This window comes from Manacus candei, unplaced genomic scaffold (assembly GCF_025592945.1).
Source record: "Manacus candei isolate 608988 ecotype Guabito, Panama unplaced genomic scaffold, ASM2559294v1 h1tg000543l, whole genome shotgun sequence".
NCBI lineage: Eukaryota > Metazoa > Chordata > Aves > Passeriformes > Pipridae > Manacus > Manacus candei.
Window position 1 is genome coordinate 5330 of NW_026138591.1, and position 27231 is coordinate 32560.

General features: G+C 63.7%; 1 protein-coding gene across 1 annotated transcript; it reads left to right on the plus strand.

Annotated features, from left to right (window-relative positions):
* Window positions 1-1109: 1109 nt before the first annotated feature.
* On the plus strand, window positions 1110-22083 carry LOC127465961 (adhesion G protein-coupled receptor L1-like; the record flags this gene model as incomplete). The annotated part of the gene is made up of 6 exons (XM_051776483.1): window positions 1110-1145; window positions 1281-1337; window positions 1460-1510; window positions 1630-1843; window positions 3542-3651; window positions 21812-22083. Coding segments are annotated over 6 exons (740 nt in total), but the record flags the coding sequence as incomplete, so codon positions are not given.
* Between the last annotated feature and the right edge of the window lie 5148 nt (window positions 22084-27231).

Sequence of the window (27231 nt, forward strand, 5' to 3'; positions counted from 1 at the left end):
TGGGATTGGGAGACCCAGGAATTATGGGGGGATTCAGGAGTCTGGAATTGGAGAGACCCTGGATTTTGGGGGTCCTGAGTGGGTGGGATTTGGGAACCCTGGAATTTGGGGTCCTGAGTGTCTGGGATTTGGGGAGACGCTGGATTTTGGGGGTCCCAGGTGTGTGTGATTTGGGGCCTCAGGGGTGTGGGATTGGGGGATCCAGAATTTTGGGGTTCAAGTGACCCTGTTTTGGGGTTTGGAGTCCAGGTAACCCTGTTTTGGGATGTGGGGTCCAGGTGACCCTATTTGAGGTCCAGGTGACCCTGTTTTGGGGTGTGGGGTTCAAGTGACCCTATTTTGGGGTTTGGGATCCAGATGACCCTTTTTTGGGGTTCAGGTGACCTGGTTTGGGATTTGGGGTCCAGATGACCCTTTTTTGGGGGGTTCAGGTGACCCTATTTTGGGATTTGGGGTCCAGATGACCCTTTTTTGGGGGGTTCGGGTGACCCTGTTTTAGGGTGTGGGGCCCACGTGACCCTAGTTTGGAATTTGGGGTCCAGATGACCCTTTTTTGGGGGGTTCAGGTGACCCTATTTTGGGATTTGGGGTCCAGATGACCCTTTTTTGGGGGGTTCGGGTGACCCTGTTTTAGGGTGTGGGGCCCACGTGACCCTAGTTTGGAATTTGGGGTCCAGGTGACTCTGACTTGGGGTCCAGGTGACCCTATTCTGGGGGTTCCCTGACCCCATTAGGGGTTCCCTGACCCCATTTGGGGTTCCCTGCCCCCTGTGCCCCCTGGTCTGATATTGGGGTGCCCTCCCCTTTGGCCTGGTCTGTTGGGATCTGGTGTGTGAGGGGTACCCCGGGGTTGGGGGTTACCCCCCATTTTGGGGTCACAGGGATACCTTTGGGGGTTCCCTGACCCTATTTGGGGTTTCCTGCCCCCTGTGCCCCCCAAGTCTGATCCGGGGTGCCCTCCTGTTTGGGCTGGCACAGCGGGAGCTGGTGTGTGAGGGGTACCCTGGGGTTGGGGGTTACCCCAATTTTAGGGGCACAGTTACCCCATTAGGGGTTCCCTGACCCTATTTGGGGGTTCCCTGACCCCTGTACCCCCCTTTGCCCCCCAGGTCTGATCCGGGGTGCCCTGCCCTTCGGGCTGGCCCGTCAGGAGCTGGCATGAGAGGGGTACCCTGGGGTTGGGGATTCTACCCCAATTTTGGGGGTTCCCTGACCCCATTTGAGGGTTCCCTGACCCTATTTGGGGTTCCATGACCCCTGTGCCCCCCTGTGCCCCCCAGGTCTGATCCGGGGTGCCCTGCCCTTCGGGCTGGCCCGTCGGGAACTGGGGTGTGAGGGTACCCTGAGGTTGGGGGTTCTACCCCAATTTTGGGGGTTCCCTGAGCCCCTTTGGGGTTCCCTGACCCTATTTGGGGTTCCCTGCCCTCTGTACCCTCCTGTGCCCCCCTGTGCCCCCCAGGTCTGATCCGGGGTGCCCTGCCCTTCGGGCTGGCCCGTCGGGAGCTGGCGTGTGAGGGGTATCCCGGGATTGGGGGTTACACCCCCATATTGGGGGTTCTACCCCAGTTTTGGGGGTTCCCTGACCCCATTTGGGGTTCCATGACCCCTGTACCCCCCTGTGCCCCCCAGGTCTGATCCGGGGTGCCCTGCCCTTCGGGCTGGCCCGTCGGGAGCTGGCGTGCGAGGGGTACCCGCTGGAGCTGCGCTGCCCCGGCAGCGACGTCGTCCTCGTGGCCGACGCCAACTACGGGCGCACCGACGACAAGATCTGCGACGCCGACCCCGGGCAGATGGCAAACGTGCAGTGCTACCTGCCCCAGGCACACCCCATCATGGCACAGAGGTGACAGTGGGGACACTGGGGGGACAGGGGACAGCTGGGGGCATCAGGGACATTGGGGACATTGGGGACATTGGGGGGACATTGGGGACATTGGGGACATTGGGGACATTGGGGACATTGGGGGGACATTGGGGGCATTGGGGACATTGGGGCAGAGGCAAACGTGCAGTGCCACCTGCCCCAGGCACAGCCCATCATGGCACAGAGGTGACAGTGGGGATATCGGGGGGCACTGGGGGCATTGGGGACATTGGGGACATTGGGGACATTGGGGATACTGGGGATGTTGGGGACATTGGGGACATTGGGGACATTGGGGCAGATGGCAAACGTGCAGTGCCACCTGCTCCAGGCACAGCCCATCATGGCACAGAGGTGACAATGGGGACACCGGGGGGACAGGGGACAGCTGGGGGCATCAGGGACATTGGGGACATTGGGGACATTGGGGACATCAGGGACATTGGGGACATTGGGGACATCAGGGACATTGGGGACATTGGGGGGACATTGGGGGTATTGGGGATATTGGGGATATTGGGGACATCAGGGACATTGGGGACATTGGGGATGTTGGGGGACATTGGGGATATTGGGGATATTGGGGACATTGGGGACATTGGGGACATTGGGGACATGGGGGGGACATTGGGGGACATTGGGGACATTGGGGGGGACATTGGGGATATTGGGGGGACATTGGGGGGACAGGGGGACACTGGGGAGGTGCAGGAGATCAGGGACATGGGGGGCCTTGGGGACGTGGGGACAGTGTGGGGACAGTGTGGGGCCAGTTTGGGGACAGGGGACAGGAGGGCCATGGAGGCATGTGGGGGACACGGGGACAGGCAGGAGATTGTCCCCTTGTCCCCCTGTCCCCATGTCCTGTGTCCTTGCTGTCCCCGTGTCCCCATGTCCTCTTTGTCCCCACTGTCCCTGTGTCCCCATGTCCCACACGCTCTCCTCCCATCCCAGTGTCCCCCATGTCCCTGTGTCCCCCTGTGTCCCCATGTCCCCCATGTCCCTGTGTCCCCTCATGTCCCTGTGTTCCCACATCCCTGACCCCCATCCTCTGCTGTTCCTGCTGTGTCCCCCCGTCCCCTGCTGTCCCCCCTGTCCCCCTGTCCCCTGTTGTCCCCCCTGTCCTCTGCTGTCCTCCCATCCCCTGTCCCCTGCTGTCCCCCTGTCCCCGTCCCTGACTGGGGTGTCCCCCCTGTCCCCCCATCCTCTGCTGTCCCTGCTGTGTCTCCCCTGTCCCCCTGTCCCCTGCTGTGTCCCCCTGTCCCCCCTGTCCCCCCCGTCCCTGCTGTCCCCCAGTCCCCGTCCCTGACCGGGGTGTCCCCCCCGTCCCCCTGTCCCCTGCTGTCCCCCTGTCCCCTGCTGTGTCCCTCTGTCCCCTGCTGTGTCCCCCTGTCCCCTGCTGTGTCCCTCTGTCCCCTGCTGTGTCCCCCTGTCCCCTGCTGTCCCCCGTCCCCATCTGTGTCCCTCTGTCCCCCTGTCCCCGTCCCTGACCGGGGTGTCCCCCCTGTCCCCATCTGTGTCCCCCTGTCCCCCCATCCCCTGCTGTGTCCCCCTGTCCCCTGCTGTCCCCCCCATCCCCTGCTGTGTCCCCCTGTCCCCCTGTCCCCTGCTGTCCCCCGTCCCCATCTGTGTCCCCCTGTCCCCCCGTCCCCGTCCCTGACCGGGGTGTCCCCTCAGGTGCAACAACCGCACCCAGTGTGTGGTGGTGGCCGGATCCGACGCCTTCCCCGACCCCTGTCCCGGCACCTACAAGTACCTGGAGGTGCAGTACGACTGCGTGCCCTACAGTGAGTGTGACTGACCCCACAACCCTGCCCCACAGCACCCACAGCACCCACAGACCCCATAGCCCTGCCCCACAGCACCCACAGACCCCATAGCCCTGCCCCACAGCACCCACAGCACCCACAGACTCCATAGCCCTGCCCCACAGCACCCACAGACCCCATAGCCCTGCCCCACAGCACCCACAGACCCCATAGCCCTGCCCCACAGCACCCACAGAGACCCCACAGCCCCATCACCCCTGTCTCAGTACCTACAAGTCCCTGGAGGTGCAGTAGGACTGCGTGCCCTTCAGTGAGTGTGACTGACCCCACAGCCCTGCCCCACAGCACCCACAGCACCCACAGAGACCCCACAGCCCTGCCCCAAAACCCCACAGCCCTGCTCCACAGCACCCACAGAGCACCAACAGCCCTGCCCTAGAGCACCCACAGCCCCATAACCCCTGTCCCAGCACCCACAAGTCCCTGGAGGTGCAGTACGACTGGGTGCCCTACAGGGAGTGTGACTGACCCCACAGACCCCACAACCCTGCCCCACAGAACCCACAGAGCCCCCACAGCACCCACAGAGACCCCACAGCCCCATAACCCCTGTCCCAGCACCTACAAGTCCCTGGAGGTGCAGTAGGACTGGGTGCCCTACAGGGAGTGCTGCCCTATAACCCTGCCCCATAACCCTGCCCTAGAGCACCCACAGCACCCAACAGCTCTGCCCTAGAGCCCCCACAACCCCATAACCCATCTCAGCACCCACAAGTCTCTGGAGGTGCAGTACGACTCCGTGCCCTACAGTGAGTGTGACTGACCCCACAGACCCCATAACCCCATAGCCCTGCCCCACAGCACCCACAGAGACCCCACAGCCCCATAACCCCTGTCCTGGCACTCACAAGTCCCTGGAGGTGCAGTAGGACTGGGTGCCCTACAGGGAGTGCTGACCCACAGCCCCTGACCCACAGCCCTGCTCCAGAGCACCCAGAGAACCCACAGGGACCCCACAGGGACCCCACAGGGACCCCACAGAACCCACATCACCCAGAGCACCTGTGGGGATGCCCCAGGAACCCCACAGAACCCATAGACACCCCCCAGACCCCACAGCACCCACAAGGACCCCACAGGGACCCCATAGCACCCACAGGGACCCCACAGGGACCCCACAGCACCCAGAGAGACCCCACAGCACCCACAGACACCCCACAGACCCCACAGCACCCACAGACACCCCACAGCACCCACAGGGACCCCATAGTACCCACAGACACCCCACAGCACCCAGAGCACCCCTGGGGACCCCTTAGGGATCCCAAAGCACCCACAGTGTCCCCAGCCCCAGAGCACCAAGGGGGACCCCGTGGGGACCCCGGAGCACCCACAGCACCCAGAGAGACCCTACAGGGACCCCACAGCACCCATAGAGACCCTACAGGGACCCCACAGCACCCACAGAGCACCCACACCACTCACAGGGACCCCATAGAACCCACAGGGACCCCACAGAACCCAGAGCACCCACAGCACCCGTGGGGACCCCACGGGGACCCCATAGAACCCACAGGGACCCCATAGAACCCACAGGGACCCCACAGGGATCCCCCAGGGACCCCACAGCACCCACAGAGACCCCACAGAGACCCCAGAGCACCCACAGGGACCCCCCAGCACCCACAGGGACCCCACAGCACCCATAGAGACCCCACAGCACCCATAGAGACCCCACAGAGACCCCCCAGGGACCCCATGGTACCCATAGAGACCCCACAGAGACCCCAGAGAACCCAGAGCACCCACAGGGACCCCCCAGCACCCACAGGGACCCCACAGCACCCATAGAGACCCCACAGAGACCCCAGAGAACCCAGAGCACCCACAGGGACCCCCCAGCACCCCCAACACCCACAGAGACCCCACAGAGACCCCACAGCACCCATAGAGACCCCACAGAGACCCCAGAGAACCCAGAGCACCCACAGGAACCCCCCAGCACCCACAGGGACCCCACAGCACCCATAGAGACCCCACAGCACCCATAGAGACCCCACAGAGACCCCAGAGCACCCCCAACACCCACAGAGACCCCACAGGGACCCCCCAGCACCCCCAGGGACCCCCCAGGGACCCCCCAGCACTCATAGAGACCCCACAGATACCCCAGAGCACGCACAGCACCCCCAGAACCCACAGCACCCACTGGGACCCCACAGGGACCCCACAGCACCCATAGAGACCCCACAGGGACCCCACAGCACCCACAGCACCTCCGGGGACCCCACAGAGACCCCAGAGCACCCCCAGCACCCACAGAGACCCCACAGGGACCCCACAGGGCCCCCACAGAGACCACAGCACCCATAGAGACCCCACAGTGACCCCAGAGATCCCCCAGGGACCTCCCAACACCCCCAGCACCTCCGGGGACTCCACAGGGACCCCCCAGCACCCCCAGCACCCACAGGGACCCCACAGGGACCCCCCAGCACCCACAGCACCCACAGAGACCCCACAGGGATCCCAGAGCACCCACAGCACCCACAGGGACCCCCCAGCACCCATAGAGACCCCACAGAGACCCCACAGCACCCACAGCACCTCCGGGGACCCCCCAGGGGCCCCCCAGCACCCATAGAGACCCCACAGAGACCCCCCAGCACCCATAGAGACCCCATAGAGACCCCAGAGCACCCCCAGCACCCACAGGGACTCCCCAGCACCCACAGAGACCCCACAGAGACCCCCCAGCACCCACAGGGACCCCACAGGGACCCCAGAGCCCCCATAGAGACCCCCCAGCACCCACAGGGACCCCACAGGGACCCCCCAGCACCCCCGGGGACCCCCCAAGGACCCCCCAGCCCCCTCCCCCTCCCCAGGGACCCCCCGGACCCCCCCGGACCCCCTGGGCGGGGGGAGGGGCGGGGTCTGGCACCGAGGGGGGGAGGGGCAGAGCCCCGGGGCATTGTGGGGGAGGGGGGTGGAGGGGGGGGAGGGGTCGGTCCAGCCCCGGGAGCCCCCCCGGGGGGTCCCCCCCGTGTCTTTGTCCCCCCCCCCCCAAAGCCGAGACCCCCCCCCCCCGAGTGCGACCCCCGAGACCCCCCCGGGGGGGGGAGGGGAGGGGAGGGGAGGGGAGGGGAGGGGAGGGGTCACCCCCCCGTCTCTCCCCAGGCGCCGTCGCGGGACCCCCAAAAAACCCCAAAAACTTGCAAAACCCCCCCAAAAAAAAAACCCCCAAACCCCCAAAAAACCCCCCCAAAAAACCCCCCTTTGCTTTGCAGCCGCCGCCGGAGCCGCCGGAGGGGGGGGGGGAGGGGAGGGGGGAGGGGGAGACCCCCGGGGACGGCACCGGCACACGGGGGGGACACGCCAGGGACACGCCAGGGACACGCCAGGGACATGTTAAATAACCAATGGACACGCCAGGACATGTTAAATAGTCCCTGAACATGCTAAGGACACGTCAGGACATGTTAAATAATCAATGGACACGCCAGGGACACGCCAGGACATGTTAAATAGTCCCTGAACATGCTAAGGACACGCCAGGGACATGTTAGATAATCAATGGACATGCTAAGGACACGCCAGGACATGTTAGGTAACCAATAGACACACCAAGGACACACCAGGGACACACCAGGACATGTTAAATAACTCCTGGACATGCTAAGGACATGCCAGGGACACATCAGGACATGTTAAATAATCAATGAACACACCAGGGACATGCCAGGACATGTAAAATAATACCTGGACATGCTAAGGACACGCCAGAACATGTTAAATAACCAATGGACACGTCAAGGACACACCAGGGACACACCAGGACGTGTTAAATAATCCCTGGACACACCAAGGACACGCCAGGGACATGTTAGATAATCAATGGACATGCTAAGGACACGTCAGGGACACGTTAAATAATCAATGGACACGCCAAGGACACACCAGGGACACGCCAGGGCATGTTAAATAATACCTGGACACGCTAAGGACACACCAGGGACACACCAGGACATGTTAGATAATCAATGGACATGCTAAGGACACGCCAGGGACACACCAGGACATGTTAAATAGTCCCTGGACATGCTAAGGACACATCAGGACATGTTAAATAATCCCTGGACATACCAAGGACACGCCAGGGACATGCCAGGGACGTGTTAAATTATCCCTGAACACGCTAAGGACACGCCAGGGACATGTTAAATAACCCCTGAACATGCTAAGGACACACCAGGGACACACCAGGAGATGTTAAATAACACCTGGACATGCTAAGGACATGCCAGGGACATGTTAAATAACCCCTGGACACGCCAGGGACACACCAGGGACACACCAGGACATGTTAAATAATCCATGGACATGCTAAGGACACGCCAAGACATGTTAGATAACCAATGGACACGCCAAGGACATGCCAGGGATATGTTAAATAATCCATGGACATGCTAAGGACACGCCAGGGACATGCCAGGACACACTAAACATGCACTGACATGGGAAACACACGCCAGGGCTGAGTCAGGCTCAGCAGAACACGCCAAGCACACGCTAAACACACCCCTGGAGTGGGTGGAACAGCCCTGACCACGCCAAGCACACGCCAAGGGCCCAGGAGCACACACCAAGCACACGCTAAGAACATGGTAAGCACACACACCTAGAACATGCCGAGCACACGCTAAGGACATGCCAGGAACATGCTCAGCACACGTTCACACAGGAAGAACATGCCAAGCACATGCTAAGAACGTACTGAGTACATGCCAAGTGCTCACACTAAGAACATACTTAGGGCATGCTAAGAACGTGCCAGGTACACTCTGACATGTGTTGAGAACACACCAAGCACACACTAAGCACATACCAAGCACACGCCAGGCACATGCTAAGAACACACCAAGCAAACACTAAACACACACTAAGAACATGCCAAGCACATGCTAAGAACGTGCTGAGCACATGCCAAGTGCACACACTAAGAACATGCTAAGAACATGCCAGGCACGTGCTAAGAACACACCAGGAACACGCTAAGAACACACCAAGGACACACCAAGCACAGGCTAAGAACACACCAGGAACACACTAAGAACACACACGTCAAGCACACACCAAGCACACATTTAAGAACACACCAAGCACACATTAAGAACATGCTAAGCACACACCAAACACACACTAAGAACACACCAAGCACACACCAGGAACACACTAAGCACACAGGAAGCACACATTAAGAACATACGAAGCACACACCAAGAACACACTCAGAACACGCTAAGCACACACGAAGCACACACGAAGCACACATTAAGAACATACCAAGCACACACTAAGAACACACGAAGCACACACATCAAGCACACATGAAGCACACACTAAGAACATACGAAGGACACATTAAGAACACGCCAAGCACACACCAGGAACACACTAAGAACATGCCAAGCACACACCAAGCACATGCCAAGCACACACGAAGCACACACCAAGCACATGCCAAGCACACGCGAAGGTCCCGCCCCGTTCCCGTCCCTGCCGGTGCCGGGGGTGGGGGAGGGGCGGTTCGGGGGGTGGGGGCGGGGCGGGGGTGGGGGAGGGGCGCCCGTTTCCTTTGCAGGTGGAGCCGCGGAGGGGCCGAGACCCCCCAGAGACCCCCCGGAGACCCCCCGGGACCCCCCGAGAGGGGCCGGGACCCCCCCGGGACCCCCCCGGGACCCCCCAGGGCGGGGCCGAGCCCCTCCCCCCGCCCCTCCCCCCGCCCCTCCCCCCGCCGTCTCTCTCCCTCCAGGGCCGGGGGGGGGGGGAGGGGAGGGGGGGGAGGGGCCGAGGGGGGGAGGGGCCCAAAAACAACCCCCCCCCCCCCCGAGGGGTCCCAGGAGCGTGGGGGGGAGGGGAAACCCCCTGTCCGTCTGTCCGTCTGTCCGTCCATCGCCTCCACCCGCCCACATGTCCGTCCGTCTGTCTGTCTGTCTGTCCATCCGTCCATCCCCCCCGTCCGTCCGTCTGTCCGTGCGTCCGTCCCCCTCATCTGTCCGTCTGTCCTTCCCCCCCCCCCCGCCCTTCCCACTGTCCGTCTGTCCGTCAACTCCGTCCTCCCGTCTGTCCGTCCTATCCCTCCACACCCCCGTCCGTCCGTCTGTCCGTCCGTCCCATCCATCCCTCCCATCCAGCCCCTTCCCGTCCGTCTGTCCCTCCTTTTCCCCGTCCGTCTGTCTGTCCCTCCGTGTCCCCGTCTGTCCGTCCGTCCTCTCCCCGTGTCCGTCCACCCGTCCGTCTGTCCCTCCCTCCCCTCCCCTCCTCTCCACTTGTCCGTCTGTCCGTCCGTCCGTCCCCACCCCCGCCCCTTTCCCGCCCCCGTGTCTGTCTGTCCCTCCTCTCCGTCCACCCCTCTGTCCGTCTGTCCCTCATCTCCCCTTGTCCGTCCGTCTGTCCCTCCAGAGCTCTGTCCGTCCTCTCCCTCCACCCCCTCCCTCAGCTCTTCCCCCCCCCCGTCCCTCTGTCTGTCTGTCCGTCCCCATCCCTCTGTCCGTCCCTTTCCCCTCTCTGTCCGTCTGTCTGTCCCCATCCCCGTGTCCGTCTGTCCGTCACCTCCACCCACCCCCCTCCCTCTGTCCCTCTGTCCGTCCGTCTGTCCAGGGTTCCGCCATCCCGAGGCCCTGGGGGGTCCCTCTGTGTCCGTCTGTCTGTCTGTCCGTCCGTCCCTTTGCTGGTCCCCCATCTCCGTCCCCCCCATCCCCGTCCGTGTGTCCGTCTGTCCATCCCTGTCCATGTGTCCCTGTCTGTGTGTCCATCTCTCCATCCCTGTCCGTGTGTCCGTCTGTCCATCCCTGTCCATGTGTCCCTGTCTGTGTGTCCATCTCTCCATCCCTGTCCGTGTGTCCATCTGTCCATCTGTCCACCCCTGTCCACGTGTCCATCCGTGTCCATCTGTCCACCCCTGTCCGTGTGTCCCTGTCCGTGTGTCCATCCGTGTCCATCTGTCCACCCCTGTCCGTGTGTCCCTGTCCGTGTGTCCATCCGTGTCCATCTGTCCATTCCCCGCCCTGTCCGCGTGTCCGTGTGTCCATCCCATGTCTGTGCGTCCGCTCCCATCCACGTCCATCCAGCCACGTGTCCCTGTGTCCATCTGTCCATCCTCGTCCCTGTCCATGTGTCCCTGTCCGTGTGTCCATCCCTGTCCGTGTGTCCGTCTCCCCATCCCTGCGTCTCTGTCCCTGCGTCCCTGTCCGTGTGTCCATCCCTGTCCATCTGTCCATCCCTGTCCGTGTGTCCGTCTGTCCATCCCTGTCCGTGTGTCCCTCTCCCCGTCCCCGTCCCTGCGTCTCTGTCCCTGTGTCCCTGTCCATCTGTCCATCCGTGTCCATCTGTCCATCTCCCCATCCATGTCCATGTGTCCGTGTGTCCATCTGTCCATCCCTGTCCATCTGTCCGTGTGTCCATCTCCCTGTCCCTGTGTCCATCTGTCCCTGTGTCCATCTGTCCATCCCCGTCCATGTGTCCATCTGTCCATCTCCCTGTCCCTGTCTGTGTGTCCATCCCTGTCCATGTGTCCATCTGTCCATCCCTGTCCATCTGTCCATGTGTCCATCTGTCCATCCCTGTCCATCTGTCCGTGTGTCCATCTGTCCATCCCATCCGTGTGTCCCTCCCTGTGTGTGTCCATCTGTCCCTGTGTTCCTGTCCGTGTGTCCATCCCTTCCATGTGTCCATCCCTGTCCATCTGTCCGTGTGTCCATGTGTCCATGTGTCCATGTGTCCATGTGTCCATCTGTCCGTGTCTCCATCCCTGTCCATCTGTCTGTGTGTCCATCTGTCCCCCTGTCCATGGGTCCATCCCTGTCTGTGTGTCCGTGTGTCCATCTGTCCGTGTGTCCATCTCTTTCCATCTGTCCCCCTGTCCGTGTGTCCTCCTGTCCGTGTGTCCATCTGTCCCCCGCGTCCGTGTGTCCATCCCTGTCCATCTGTCTGTGTGTCCATCCCTGTCCATCCCATCCATGTGTCCATCCCTGTCCCCCTGTCCATCTGTCCCCCTGTCCGTGTGTCCATCTCTGTCCATCTGTCCCCCTGTCCGTGTGTCCATCTGTCCGTGTGTCCATCCCTGTCCATGTGTCCATCTGTCCGTGTGTCCATCCCTGTCCCCCTGTCCGTGTGTCCATCCCTGTCCGTCTGTCCCCCGTCCGTGTGTCCTCCCCTCCCCCGGGGGTCTCAGGGGGGTCTCGGGGGGGGCCGGAGCCGTTTAATCTCTTTTCTCTTTGTCTCCTCTCTCGCCCCTCCCCCCCCTTCCCCTCCCCCCCCCCGCCGCCCGTGTGTCCCCTCCCCCCCCCACACCCCCTCCCCCCCAAACCCCCCAAAACCCCCCCGAACCCCCCCAAATCCCCCCAAACCCGCCCCTCCCCCCCCGCTCTCTCCCGCCTTTTCTTCCGGTGCTAAAAAGTAGAAGTGGAACAAAAAGGTAACACGACCCTTCGCTCCGGCCCCTCCCCCACCCCCCGACCCCCCCCCCGGACACCCACAACCCCCGATCCCCTCCCGGACACCCCCAAACCTCCCCGACCCCCCCCGGACACCCTCAACCCCCCCGGACACCCCCAAACCTCCCCGACCCCCCCCCGGACACCCCAACCCCCTCCCAGACACCCACAACCCCCCGATCCCCTCCCAGACACCCCCAAACCCCCCGACCCCCCCCCGGACACCCCAAACCCCCTGACCCCCCCGGACACCCACAACCCCCCCCGACCCCGTCTGGACACCCTCAAAACCCCCCGACCCCCCCGGACACCCACAACCCCCCCCGGACACCCCCAAACCCCCCCGACCGCCCCCCGGACACCCCCAAACCCCCCCGCCCCCCCCCTGGACACCCCCAAACCCCCCAACCCCCTCCAGACACCCACAACCCCCCTCAACCCCTCCTGGACACCCCGACCCCCCCCCGATCCCCCCTCGACACTCCCAAACCCCCCCGACCCCCCCCGGACACCCAAAACCCCTCCCGGACACCCACAACCCCCCGCGACCCCCCCTCGACACCCACAACCCCCTCCCAGACACCCCCAACCCCCCCGACCCCCCCCCCGGACACCCACAACCCCCCCCCAGCCCCCTCCCAGACACTCACAACCGCCCCCAACCCCCCCGGACACCCATAACCCCCCCTGACCCCCAGACACCCACACCCCCCCAAACCCCCTCCAGACACCTCTAACCCCCCCGACCCCCCCCCCCGGACACCCACAACCCCCCCGACCCCCCCAACGCTTCCCGACCCCCCCAAACCCCTCCTGACAGCTCTAACTCCCCCCAACCCCCCCCCGGACACCTCCCACCCCCCCAACCCCCTTCCAGACACCCCCAAACCCCCCCGACCCTCCCCGGACACCCCCAACCTCCCCCAACCCCCCTCGGACACCCCCACCCCCCTCGACACCCCCAAAACCTCCTGACACCCCCAACCCCCCCCAGACACCCCCAAACCCTCCTGAGCCCCCCTTACACCCCCCAGACACCCCCAAACTCTCCTGAGCCCCTCCTGAACCCCCCCTGACACCCCCAAACCCTCCTGAACCCCCCCAGACACTCCCGACCCCCCCCCTGACACCCCAAACCCTCCTGACACCCCTGACCCCCCCCGACACCCCCAAACTCTCCTGAGCCCCCCCGACACCCCCAAACTCTCCTGAGCCCCTCCTGAACCCCCCCTGACACCCCCAAACCCTCCTGAACCCCCCCAGACACTCCCGACCCCCCCCCTGACACCCCAAACCCTCCTGACACCCCTGACCCCCCCCGACACCCCCAAACTCTCCTGAGCCCCCCCGACACCCCCAAACTCTCCTGAGCCCCTCCTGACACCCCCAAACCCTCCTGAGCCCCTCCTGACACCCCCTTCGACCCCCCCAGACACCCCCAAATCCTCCTGACACCCTGACCCCCCCCAGACACCCCCAAACCCTCCTGAGCCCCCCTTACACCCCCCAGACACCCCCAAACTCTCCTGAGCCCCTCCTGAGCCCCCCCTGACACCCCAAACCCTCCTGAGCCCCCCCTGACACCCCCACACCCTCCTGAGCCCCCCCAAACCCTTCTGACCCCCCCAGACACCCCCAAACCCTCCTGAGCCCCCCCTGACACCCCCAAAACCCTCCTGACCCCCCCAGACACCCCCAAACCCTCCTGACCCCTCCAGACACCCCGACCCACCCCAGACCCCCCCAAACCCCCCCAGACACCCCCAAAACCCTCCCGACCCCCCCCCGACATCCCCAAAACCCTCCTGACCCCCCCAGAACTCCCCAACCCCCCCCGACCCCCCTAGAAACCCCCCAAACCCCCCTCCCCCCCTCCCGAGAGCCCCAAAACCCCCCGACCCCCCCAAACTCCCCCCCCTCGTCTTCCCGCACCCCAAAATCCCCCCCCCAAAAATCCCGACCCCTCCCGTCCCCCGAAGTGACCCCAAATTCTGACCCCCCCCCCAAATCCGACCCCCCAAACCCTCCCTTTTCACCCCAAATCCTGCGACCCCCCCAATGCCCCTCCCCCCCCAAATCCTGCCCCTTCCCCTTCCCCCCCAAACCCTCCCCACGCCCCCCAACCCTCCCATCCCCCCAACCCCTCTGACCCCTCCCCCTGCCCCCCAAAATCCTCCAGCCCCTCCTCCCACCCTTCCCTCTCATTCCCAGACCCCCCAACCCCCCCAACCCCCCCAACCCTCTCCCCAATCCCCCCAAACCCTCCCCCCATGCCCCCCAACCCCCCCAAATCCCCCCAAACCCTCCCCCATCCCTCCCACCTCCCCCCAACCCCCCCAAATCCTCCCCCCTCACCCCCCCCAAATCCTCCCCATCCCCCCAAACCCCCCCAGATACCCCCAAACCCTCTCCCCCCTCCCCCCCAACCCCCCAAATACCCCCCAAATCCCCCCCAAACCTCCCCAACCCCCCCAAATCCTCCCCCCCATCCCCCCCACCCCCCCAAATCCTCCCAATCCCCCCAAACCCTCCCCCACCCCCCCAAATCCTCCCATCCCCCCAAACCCTCCCCCCATCCCCCCCAACCCCCCCGTTTTTCCCCCTCCCCCCCTCCTGCCCCTCCCCCCCCCCTCGTTTCACCCCTCCCCCCCCTTCAGGTCCCCCCCCAGCGCGAGGGGGGGAGGGGTCAATAACCTCCCCCCTCCCCCCCCCCTTAATTAGCCCTCATTAGCTCGGGGGGGGCCCCCCCGACACCCCTCCCCCCACAGCGTCCCCTGGGGGGTCCCCGGGACCCCCAAAATCCCCCCCCGACCCCTGAGACCCCCCCCCAAAATCAGGGACCCCCCCGGGGGTCTCAACCCCCCCCTCGAGGGGCCCCCAAAACCAGGAAACCCCCCCCAAAATGGGGACCCCCCCCGAGACCCCCCCTGGGGGTCCCAACCCCCCCCTTGGAGCCCCCCGAGTTTGGGGGGGGGTGGGCGGGGCCTGGAGGGCGTGACCCCTCCCCCCTCCCCCCCCGACTGGGGAGACCCCCCAGAGCCCCCCAAAAATCCCCCCCCCCAAAATAACCCCCCCTGGCCCAGGGGCAGCTCGGGGGGGCTAGAGGTCAGTTTGGGGTCACTTTGGGGTCACTTGGGGTCACTCAGGGGTCAGTTTGGGGCAGTGGGGGGGCAGTTGGGGTCACTCGGGGTCAGTTGGGGTCACTCAGGGGTCAGTTGGGGTCACTCGGGGTCAGTTGGGGTCACTCAGGGGTCAGTTGGGGACAGTGTGGGGTCAGTTGGAGTGAACTGGGGGTCAGTTTGGGGTCACTCAGGGGTCAATTGGGGTCAGTTGAGGTCAGTTTTGGGTCACTCGGGTCAGTTTGGGGTCACTTGGGGTCAGTTTTGAGTCAGTTGAGGGTCACTCAGGGGTCAACTGGGGTCAATGTGGGGTCGGTTGAGGTCAGTTGGGGTCACTCAGGGGTCACTCCGGGGTCAGTTGGGGGTCACTTGGGGTCACGGGGTCACTCAGGGGTCAGTTGGGGAGAGTCAGGGTCAGTTTTGGGGCAGTTTGGGGTCAGTTGGGGTGAGTTGGGGGTCAGTTTGGGGTCACTCAGGGGTCAATTGGGGTCAGTGTAGGGTCAGTTGGGGTCACTCAGGGGTCAACTGGGGTCAGTTTGGGGTCAGTTTAGGGTCACTCTGGGGTCACTTCAGGGTCAGTTTAGGGTCAGTTGGGGTCACTCACAGGTCAACTGGGGTCATTTTGGGGTCAGTTTGGGGTTGCTCAGGGGTCACTCCAGGGTTAGCTGTGGGTCAGTTTGGGTCACTCAGGGGTCAGTTGGGGTCAGTGTAGGGTCAGTTGGGGTCAGTTGGGGTCAGTTTGGGGGCAGTTGGAGTGAGTTGAAGGTCAGTGTGGGGTCACTCAGGGGTCAATTGGGGTCAGTTTGGGGTAAATTTGGGGTCACTCAGGAGTCACACAGGGGTCAGTTGGGGTCAGTTTGGGGTCACTCAGGGGTCACTCTGGGGTCAGCTGTGGGTCAATTTGGGTCAGTTTGAGGTCAGTGTGGGTCAGCTGGGGTCACTCCGGGGTCAGTTGGGGTCACTCCAGGGTCACTCCGGGGTTAGTTGGGGTCATTCCGGGGTCAGTTGGGGTCACTCCGGGGTCAGCTGTGGTGAGTTGGGGTCAGTTTGGGGTCAGTGTGGGATGAGGTTGAGGTCAGTTGGGGTCACTCCGGGGTCACTCCGGGGTCAGCTGTGGTCAGTTGGGGTCACTCCGGGGTCAGTTGGGGTCACTCCGGTGTCAGTTGGGGTCAGTTGGGGTCACTCCGGGGTCACTCCGGGGTCATTTGGGGTCACTCCGGGGGCTCTTTGGGGTCCCTCGGGGGTCGCAGCCAGGGCGTCGCCCCCCCCCCCGTGTCCGTCCGTCCGTCCGTCTGCGAGGGGGGGGGAGGGGAGGGGGGAGGGAGGGGCGTGGCCGCGGTGTGGGCGTGGCCGGCAGCGGGGGGGCGGGGCCTGCGCAGGCGTGGGCGGGGCCGGGGGGGGCGGGGCCGGCGGCTTCTTCCCACAGGTGCCCGGAGCGGGGGGGGGGGGTCGGGGGGGCCCCTAACGTGTCTCTCTCCTCCTCCTCCTCCCGCAGGGCCCAACCCGAGCCCCCCCGGACCGCGGGGCCCCCCCGAGCCTGTGAGTCTCCCCTCCCCCCTCCCCCCCTCCCCCCGAACCCCAAAAACGGGAAAAAACCCCCCCCCGAAAATAAACCCCTCCCCCACCCAACCAACCAACCACCCACCCAACCCCCCCCGGGGGCAGCAGCGGGGGGAGGGGGCACAGCTGGGGGTGCACAGCTGGATCCGGGGAACAGCTGGATCCGGGGAATGCACAGCTGGGAGTGCACAGCTGGATCCGGGGAACAGCTGGATCCGGGGAATGCACAGCTGGATCCGGGGGCACAGCTGGGAGTGCACAGCTGGATTCTGGGGAACAGCTGGATCCGGGGAGTGCACAGCTGGATCCGAGGGAACAGCTGGATCCACACAGCTGGATCAGCACAGCTGGATCCGGGGGCACAGCTGGGAATGCACAGCTGGATCCGGGGGAACAGCTGGATCCCGGGGAACAGCTGGATCAGCACAGCTGGATCAGCACAGCTGGATCCGGGGAAACAGTTGGATCCTGGGAATGCACAGCTGGATTCTGGGGAACAGCTGGATCCTGGGGCACAGCTGGATCCGGGGAATGCACAGCTGGATCCGGGGCACAGCTGGATTCTGGGAACAGCTGGGAATGCACAGCTGGATCCAGGGGAACAGCTGGATCAGCACAGCTGGATCCTGGGCACAGCTGGATCTGGGGGAACAGCTGGGTCCGGGGGAACAGCTGGGAGTGCACAGCTGGGAATGCACAGCTGGATCTGGGGGAACAGCTGGATCCCGGGGCACAGCTGGGAAAGCACAACTGGGGATGCACAGCTGGATCCACACAGCTGGATCACTGGACACAGCTGGATCCTGGTGCTCATTGGGATCCCTGGGCACAGCTGGGGGGCTTGGACGCCCCTGGATCCCCGGGCACATCTGGATCCTCCTGCACAGCTGGATCCCCGGGCACGGCTGGATCCCTGGGCACATCTGGATCCCGGTGCCCCCCTCAACTGTGCCCCCCCAGCTGTGCCCCCCCCCCCGCAGCCCCCGTGCCCCCTCCACCCCACTCCGGGCACACGCGTGTGCGACGGGACAGCCGTGAGACAGCACAGGGGGGAGAGACACGGAACACACGTGTGAGAGACACGACAACACACATGTGAGAGACACGACAACATGTGTGAGAGACACGGAAACACACATGTGTGAGAGACACGGAAACACACGTGTGAGAGACAGGGTAACGTGTGTGAGAGACACAGTCATGTGTCTGACACATGTGAGACAGGGTAACACGCGTGTGAGGCGTGGCAGAACACGTGTGTGAGACAACGGTAACATGCGTGTGAGAGGCACAACAACACGTGTGTGAGCGACACGGCAACACACGTGTGATAGAGTCAGGGCCACACGTGTGTGAGGGCACACACACCTCAAACACACCTGAACACACGTGTGGGGTCTCTGCACACGTGGGGACATCGTTGCACACACGTGACCATCACACGTGGGAACACGTGACCGGGGGACATGTGACCGGGGAACACGTGACAGGGGGAACACACAACCACACACGCGTGTGCTCACCACGGACACGAGGGAACACGTGTGCGCAAAGGGCCTGGCACATGTGTGTGCAAACACACACGCGTGTGCACCCCGGAACTGTGTGTGTGTGAGCACACATGTGCACAGGGGGATGGACACACGCACACGTGTGTAACCGGGCTCCGTGTGCACGTGGAGGGGGGGAACACGCCACACACACGTGTGAACACGCCAAACGCGGGTGAACACACCAAGAACACATGTGGACACGCCACACACACGTGTGTGAGCTCACCAAACACGTGTGAGCATCCTACACACGTGTGAACACGCCAAATACGTACGTGTGTGAGCACACGCAGCCACACGTGTGAAAAAACATGTGTGAACACATAAAACACGTGTGAACACACCACACACGTGTGAACACACCAAACACACACACACGTGTGAGCAAACACGTGTGAGCACATGAAACACGTGAGCACACCAAACGTGTGTAAACGCACCACACACATGTGAGCACGCCAAGCACACGTGTGTGCACAGACACACAGGTGTGACCCCCCCCACGTGCCCGCCCACGGCCCCCCCGCACACGCGTGTGTGACAACCCCCCCTGCACACATGTGTACCCTCCCACATGTGTGTAACCCCCTCACACACGTGTGTAACCCCCTTGCACACGTGTGTGACCCCTCACATGTGTGTGTCCCCTCACACACGTGTGTGACCCCCGGGCGGGGGGGCCAGGCCAGGCTTTAAGGGGGGGGTGGGATGGGGGGGGGTGGTGACCCTTTTTTGGGGGTGGGGGAGGGGCGGGGGGACCCCCAGAGTCCCCCCGGGGGGGTCCCGGCCTGGCCCCGCCCCCTTTAGGGGGGTTTGGGGGGGGGGGGTCCCGTCCCATCCCATCCCCCCCCATCCCCCCCCCCCCCGCCGCAGAGACCCCGGGGGGGTTTGGGGGGGGTTGATTTGATTTGGGGGGAGGGGTCTCTGCGCCGGGGGGGGTTCCCCCGTGCCCCTCCCCCCCGTGTCGTGCCCCTCCCCCCCCCCCGTGCCCCCCCCGTGCCCCCCCGTGCCCCCCCTTCTCTCCCGCAGCTCTAACCCCCCCCGTTTCTCTCCCCCAGCCTCTCTGCAGCCGCCGCCGGACTCCGGGACCACGCGCGACCCCCCCCCACCCCCTTCCCAAACCCCCCCCCCGCCCACCAAAACACGGGGGGTCCCCCCAACCCACCCCCCGATCGGGGGGGACCCCCCCAAACCATCCCCCCCCCCTCCCCCCCCCCCGTGTCTCCGTCGCGCTCGATCGTCCCTGGCTGTGGGTCCGGGGGGGGGGTGGGAAGAGCCCCCCCGGATTTAGGGACCCCCCCCCGGATTTAGGGACACCCCCCCCCCCCCGGATTTAGGGACACACCCTCCAGGATTTAGGGACCCCCCCCGTTTGAGGACCCCCCGTTTTAGGGCCCCCCCCAGGCAGAGCTGCCCCTCCCCCCCCAGGGTGCTGCCCCTCCCCCCTCAGGGTGCTGCCCCTCCCCCCCCAGGGTGCTGCCCCCCCCCAAAGTAAAGGGGGGCTCGACCCCCCCTTTTCCCGCTGCCGGGGGGGGACAGTCGGGGTGTCCCCCCCCTCCATTTCCACCCCCCCTCCTTTTGTCCCCTCTTCTTTGTCCCCTCCCCCCTAAGGGACCCCCCCTCCCCTCCCCCTCCCCGCCTCCCCCTTCCCCCTTCCCCCCCCCCGGGGTCTCCCCAATTCCCCTCCCCCCCCCCTTGGGTTGGGGTCCCTCCCCCGGGGTTGGGACCCCCCCCCGCCCCCCCCGGGACCCCCCAGTCGCTGATGAAACGCTTCTCTTTTCTCTCCTCCTTCTCGCTGTCCCCCCCCGTCCCCTTGTCCCCCCCCGTGTCCCTCTGTCCTCCTGTCCCCCCCCGTGTCCCCCTGTCCCCCCCCCGTGTCCCTCTGTCCCCTCCCGTGTCCCTCTGTCCCCCGTCCCCCCCCATGACCCTCCGTGACCCCCCCCGTCCTCCCCCGTGTCCCTCTGTCCCCCTGTCCCCCCCCATGACCCTCCGTGACCCCCCCGTGTCCCTCTGTCCCCCCCCCCGTGTCCCTCTGTCCCCCCCCGTCCCCTCTGTCCCCCCCCCGTGTCCCTCTGTCCCCCTGTCCCCCCCCATGACCCTCCATGACCCCCCCGTGTCCCTCTGTCCCCCCCCTGTCCCTCTGTCCCCCCCCGTGTCCCCCTGTCCGTCTTTCTCCCCCCGTGTCCCTCTCTCTGTCCCTCTGTCCCCCCCCGTGTCCCCCTGTCCCGCCGGGGCTCTGTCCCTCTGTCTGTCCTCGTGTCTGTCCCTCATTCCCGTGTCTGTCCCTCTGTCTGTCCCCGTGTCCCCCCCATCCCCGTGTCCGTCCCCGTGTCCATCCCCTGTCCCCCCATCCCTCCCTGTGTCCCTCTGTCCTCATGTCCCCCCATCCCTCCCCATGTCCCCGTGTCTGTCCCTGTGTCCCTCCATCCCTCCCTTCCCGTGTCCCCCTGTCCATCCCCATGTCCCCGTGTCCATCCCCGTGTCCCCGTGTCCATCCCCGTGTCCCCTGTCCCTCCATCCCTCCCCATGTCCCCGTGTCCCCCTGTCCATCCCCGTGTCCCCCCATCCCTCCCCATGTCCCGGTGTCCATCCCCGTGTCCCCCCATCCCTCCATCCCCCCATCCCTCCCCGTGTCCCCCCATCCGCCCCGTGTCCCTCCCCGTGTCCTCGTGTCCATCCCCGTGTCCCCTTGTCCCCCCCATGTCCTCCCACCCCTCCCCGTGTCCCCCCATCCCTCCCCGTGTCCCCTTGTCCCCCCATCCCCGCCCCCGTGTCCTCGTGTCCATCCCCGTGTCGCCCCATCCCTCCCCGTGTCCATCCTCCCGTCCATCCCTGTGTCCATCCCCGTGTCCATCCCCGTGTCCCCCCATCCCTCCCCGTGTCCCCCCATCCCTCCCCGTGTCCCCTTGTCCCCCCCATGTCCCGGTGTCCCTCCCCGTGTTCCCCCATCCTTCCCCGTGTCCCCCCACCCCTCCCCATGTCCATCCCCGTGTCCCCCCCGTGTCCCCCCATCCCTCCCCGTGTCCCCCCATCCCTCCCCATGTCCCCCCACCCCTCCCCATGTCCATCCCCGTGTCCCCCCCGTGTCCCCCCATCCCTCCCCGTGTCCCCCCATCCCTCCCCGTGTCCCCTTGTCCCCCCCGTGTCCCCCCACCCCCCCCGTGTCCATCCTCCCGTCCATCCCTGTGTCCATCCCCGTGTCCCTCCCCGTGTCCCCTTGTCCCCCCCATGTCCCCCCCATGTCCCCCCATCCCTCCCCGTGTCCCTTTGTCCCTCCCCGTGTCCCCCCATCCCCCCCCGTGTCCCCCCATCCCTCCCCGTGTCCCTCCCCGTGTCCCCTTGTCCCCCCATCCCTCCCCGTGTCCCTCCCCGTGTCCATCCCCCTGTCCCCCCATCCCTCCCTCCCCTCTCCCCCCCCTCCCTCCGCTCCCCTCTCCCCCCCCCGCAGTTTTCGTGTGCCCGGGGGTCCCGCAGCGCGTGGGGCCGGCCCTGTCCACGCACGAGTCGCCGCACCAGGCGGGGGGCTGGTGCCGGGACCCGCTGCAGTCGGGGGAGCGGCTGTACGTGCTGCCCTGGGTGCCGTACCGCACCGACACCCTCACCGAGTACGCCTCCTGGGCCGACCTGCTCGCCGCCCGCCCCGCGGCCACGCACCGCCTCCCGCACCGCGCCGACGGCACCGGATTTGTGGTCTACGACGGCGCCGTCTTCTACAACAAGGTGAGGGATCCCCGGCGTTATCCCGGCGTTATCCCGGCATTCCCGGCATTCCCGAGGTTATCCCGGTGTTATCCCGGTGATATCCCGGCGTTATCCCGGCATTCCCGAGGCTATCCCGGCATTCCCGGCATTCCTGGTGTTATCCCGGTGTTATCCCGGTGTTATCCCGGTGTTATCCCGGTGATATCCCGGCATTCCCGGCGTTATCCCGGCATTCCCGGCATTCCCGGCGTTATCCCGGTGTTATCCCGGCATTCCCGAGGTTATCCCGGCGTTATCCCGGTGTTAACTTGGTGTTATCCCGGCATTCCCGGTGTTATCCCGGCGTTATCCTGGCATTCCCAGTGTTATCCCGGTTTTATCCCAGTGTTATCCTGATGTTATCCCAATGTTATCCCGGTGTTATCCCGGCGTTATCCCGGCGTTATCCCGGCATTCCCGAGGTTATCCTGGCGTTATCCCGGTGTTATCCCGGTTTTATCCCAGTGTTATCCTGATGTTATCCCAATGTTATCCCGGCGTTATCCCGGCATTCCCGGGGTTATCCCGGCATTCCCGAGGTTATCCCGGCATTCCCGGTGTTATCCCGGCATTATCCCGGTGTTATCCCGGCATTCCCGGCATTCCTGGTGTTATCCCGGTGTTATCCCGGCATTCCCGGTGTTATCCCGCTGTTATCCCGCTGTTATCCCGAGGTTATCCCGGCATTCCCGAGGTTATCCCGGCATTCCCGGTGTTATCCCGGCATTCCCGAGGTTATCCCGGCGTTATCCCGATGTTATCCCGGTGTTATCCCGAGGTTATCCCGGTGTTATCCCGGCATTATCCCGGTGTTATCCCGGCATTCCCGGCATTCCTGGTGTTATCCCGGTGTTATCCAGATGTTATCCCGGTGTTGTCCCCGTGTTATCCCGGCATTCCCGGCGTTATCCCGGCGTTATCCCGGTGTTATCCCGGCATTCCCGAGGTTATCCCGGCGTTATCCCGGTGTTATCCCGGCGTTATCCCGGTGTTATCCCGGCATTATCCCGGCGTTATCCCGGTGTTAACTTGGTGTTATCCCGGCATTCCCGGTGTTATCCCAATGTTATCCCAATGTTATCCTGGTGTTATCCCGGCGTTATCCCGGCGTTATCCCGGTGTTATCCAGATGTTATCCCAGTGTTATCCCAGCATTATCCCAGTGTTATCCCGGCGTTATCCCGGCGTTATCCCAGTGTTATCCCGGTGTTATCCCGGCGTTATCCCGGCATTATCCCAATGTTATCCCAGCATTATCCCAGTGTTATCCCGGCGTTATCCCGGTGTTATCCCGGCGTTATCCCGGCATTATCCCGGCGTTATCCCGGTGTTATCCCGGTGTTATCCCGGCGTTATCCCGGTGTTATCCCGGCGTTATCCCAGTGTTATCCCGGTGTTATCCCGGCGTTATCCCGGCATTATCCCAATGTTATCCCAGCATTATCCCAGTGTTATCCCGGCGTTATCCCGGTGTTATCCCGGCGTTATCCCGGCATTATCCCGGCGTTATCCCGGTGTTATCCCGGTGTTATCCCGGCGTTATCCCGGTGTTATCCCGGCGTTATCCCAGTGTTATCCCGGTGTTATCCCGGCGTTATCCCGGCGTTATCCCAGCATTCCCGTTGTTATCCCGGCGTTATCCCGGCGTTATCCCAATGTTATCCCGGCGTTATCCCGGTGTTATTCCGGTGTTATCCCGGCGTTATCCCGGCGTTATCCCAATGTTATCCCGGCGTTATCCCGGTGTTATCCAGATGTTATCCCAGTGTTATCCCGGTGTTATCCCGGCGTTATCCCAATGTTATCCCGGTGTTATCCCGGCGTTATCCAGATGTTATCCCAGTGTTATCCCGGCGTTATCCCGGCGTTATCCCGGTGTTATCCCGGCATTCCCGTTGTTATCCCGGTGTTATCCTGGCGTTATCCCGGTGTTATCCAGATGTTATCCCGGTGTTATCCCGACGTTATCCCGACGTTATCCCGACGTTATCCCGGTGTTATCCCGGCGGGGCTGCCCCATCCCGCCGTTCCTTCCGGCCCTTCGGCCACGATGACCCCCCCGAAGTGCTTTGGGGGGACCCTTTCTGGACCCCCGGGGGTCCGGACTGGTTTTGGGGGGCGGCCTCGGGTGCCTGGGGGGGCTGGGGTTGGTTTTGGGGGGCTCCCGAGGCACCTGAGGGGACCCCCGGGGGTTTTTGGGGGACCCTCAAGGTGTCTGGGTGGAGCTCTGGGGGGCTGGGGTTGGTTTTGGGGGAACCCCGAGGTGCCTGGGGGGACCCCCGGGGGGCTGGGGTTGGCTTTGGGAGAACCCCAAAGTGCTTTGGGGGGACCGGAGGAACCCCCTTTCTGGACCCCCGGGGGTCCAAACTGGCTTTGGAGGACCCCCGAGGTGCCTGGGGGAGCCCTGGGGGGGCTGGAGTTGGTTTTGGGGGACCCCCGAGGTGCCTGGGGGGAGCCCCGGGGGTCTTGGGGGGACCCTCAAGGTGCCTGGCAGGACCCCTGAGGAGCTGGGGTTGGTTTTGGGGGACCCCCGAGGTGCCTGAGGGGACCCCCGGGGGGCTGGGGTTGGTTTTGGGGGACCCCCGAGGTGCCTGGGGGGACCCCCGGGGGGCTGGGGTTGGTTTTGGGGGACCCCCGAGGTGCCTGGGGGGACCCCCAGGGGGTCAGGATTGGTTTTTGGGGGGTGCCTGGGGGAGCTCTGGGGTGTGGGTTTCACTTTGGGGCGGGGCAGCCCCGACGCCGGGGGGGACCCCTGAGAGCTTGGGGTCACCCCTGCGGCTCCAGGTTACTTTGGGGGGCCAATTTTGGGGGTCCCAGGTTACTTTGGGGGTCCCACTTTGGGGTCTCAGGTTACTTTTGGGGTCCCAGGTTACCTAAGGAGTCCAATTTTGGGGGTCCCAGGTTACTTTGGGGGTCTCACTTTGGGGATCGCAGGTTACTTTGGGGGTCCCACTTTGGGGTCCCAGATTACTTTGAAGGTCCCAGGTTACTTTGGGGGTCCCACTTTGGGGTCCCAGATTACTTTGAAGGTCTCAGGTTACTTTGGGGGTCCAATTTTGGGGTCCCAGGTTACTTTCAGGGTCCCACTTTGGGGGTCCCGGATTACTTTCAGGGTCCCAGGTTACTTTAGGGGCTCCACTCTGGGGGTCCCAGGTTACTTTGGGGGTCCCAGATTACTCTGAAGGTTTGAGGTTACTTTGGGGGTCCCACTCTGGGGGTCCCAGGTTACTTTGGGGGTCCCAGATTACTTTGAAGGTCTCAGGTTACTTTAGTGGTCAATTTTGGGGGTCCCAGGTTACTTTGGGGGTCCCTCTTTGGGGGTCCCAGGTTACTTTGGGGGTCCCAGATTACTTTGAAGGTCTCAGGTTACTTTGGGGGTCTCACTTTGGGGGTCTCAGATTACTTTGGGGTCCCAGATTACTTTGAAGGTCTCAGGTTACTTTGGGGGTCCCACTTTGGGGGTCCCAGATTACTTTGAAGGTCCCAGGTTACTTTAGGGGTCAATTTTGGGGGTCCCAGGTTACTTTGGGGGTCCCATTTTGGGGGTCCCAGGTTACTTTGGGGGTCTCACTTTGGGGGTCCCAGGTTACTTTAGGGGTCCAATTTTGGGGGTCTCAGGTTCCTTTTGGGGTCCCAGGTTACCTAAGGAGTCCAGTTTTGGGGTCTCAGATTACTTTGAAGGTCCCAGGTTACTTTGGGGGTCCCAGATTACTTTGAAGGTCTCAGGTTACTTTAGGGGTCAGTTTTGGGGGTCTCAGGTTACTTTAGGGGTCAGTTTTGGGGTCCCAGGTTACTTTGGGGGTCCCAGATTACTTTGAAGGTCTCAGGTTACTTTAGGGGTCAGTTTTGGGGGTCTCAGGTTACTTTAGGGGTCAGTTTTGGGGTCCCAGGTTACTTTGGGGGTCCCAGATTACTTTGAAGGTCTCAGGTTACTTTAGGGGTCAGTTTTGGGGGTCTCAGGTTACTTTAGGGGCTCCACTCTGGGGGTCCCAGGTTACTTTGGGGGTCCCAGATTACTCTGAAGGTTTGAGGTTACTTTGGGGGTCCCACTTTGGGGGTCCCAGCTTACTTTGGGGGTCCCATTTTGGGGGTCCCAGGTTCCTTTGGGGAGGGCTGGGTCTGGAGCTGTGCCAGGGGAGTTTAGGTTGGACATTGGGAAGGAATTCTTTCCCGGGAGAGTGACCAGCCCTTGGAATGGGCTGCCCAGGGAGGGGGGGGTCCCCGTCCCTGGAGGTGTTGAAGGTGAGAGTGGATGTGGCAGCAGGGCCGTGGGCTGGGAACCACGGCGGGGTTGGATCCAGGGGTGGACTCGATGATCCCGGAGGTCCTTTCCCAACCCGGCTGATTCTGTGAATCTGTGATTCTGTGAGAGGCTGAGGGAGTTGGGGGTGTTGAGGCTCAGGGGAGACCTCCTGACCCTCTGCAAGTCCCTGACAGGAGGGGGGAGCCGGGTGGGGGTCGGTCTCTTCTGCCAGGAAGCAGCAGCAGGACAAGAGGACCCCCAAAGTGGGACCCCCAAAGTAACCTGGGACCCCCATGATGGGACCCCCAAAGTAACCTGAGACCCCCAAAGTGGGACCCCTAAAGTAACCTTGGACCCCCAAAGTGGAGCCCCTAAAGTAACCTGGGACCCTGAAAGTAACCTGGGACCCCCAAAGTGAGGCCCCCAAAGTAACCTTGGACCCCCAAAGTAACCTGGGACCCCGAAAGTAACCTGGGACCCCCAAAATTGGACCCCTAAAGTAACCTGAGACCTTCAAAGTAATCTGGGACCCCCCAAAGTAACCTGGGACCCCCAAAGTGAGACCCCCAAAGTAACCTGGGACCCCCAAAGAGGGGGGTAAGCTCAGACCTTCGAAGTAAGGGGATGGAGGTGTTGAAGGTGAGAGTGGATGTGGCAGCAGGGCCATGGGCTGGGAACCACGGCGGGGTTGGATCCAGGGGTGGACTGGATGATCCCGGAGGTCCTTTCCCAACCCGTCTGATCCCATAATTCCCCACTCCCTGATGGTTGGGTTGGACTGGACGATCCCGGAGGTCCTTCCCCACCCCTCTGACCCCATAATTCCCCATTCCCCGATGGTTGGGTTGGACTGGATGATCCTGGAGGTCCATTCCTGCCCCTCT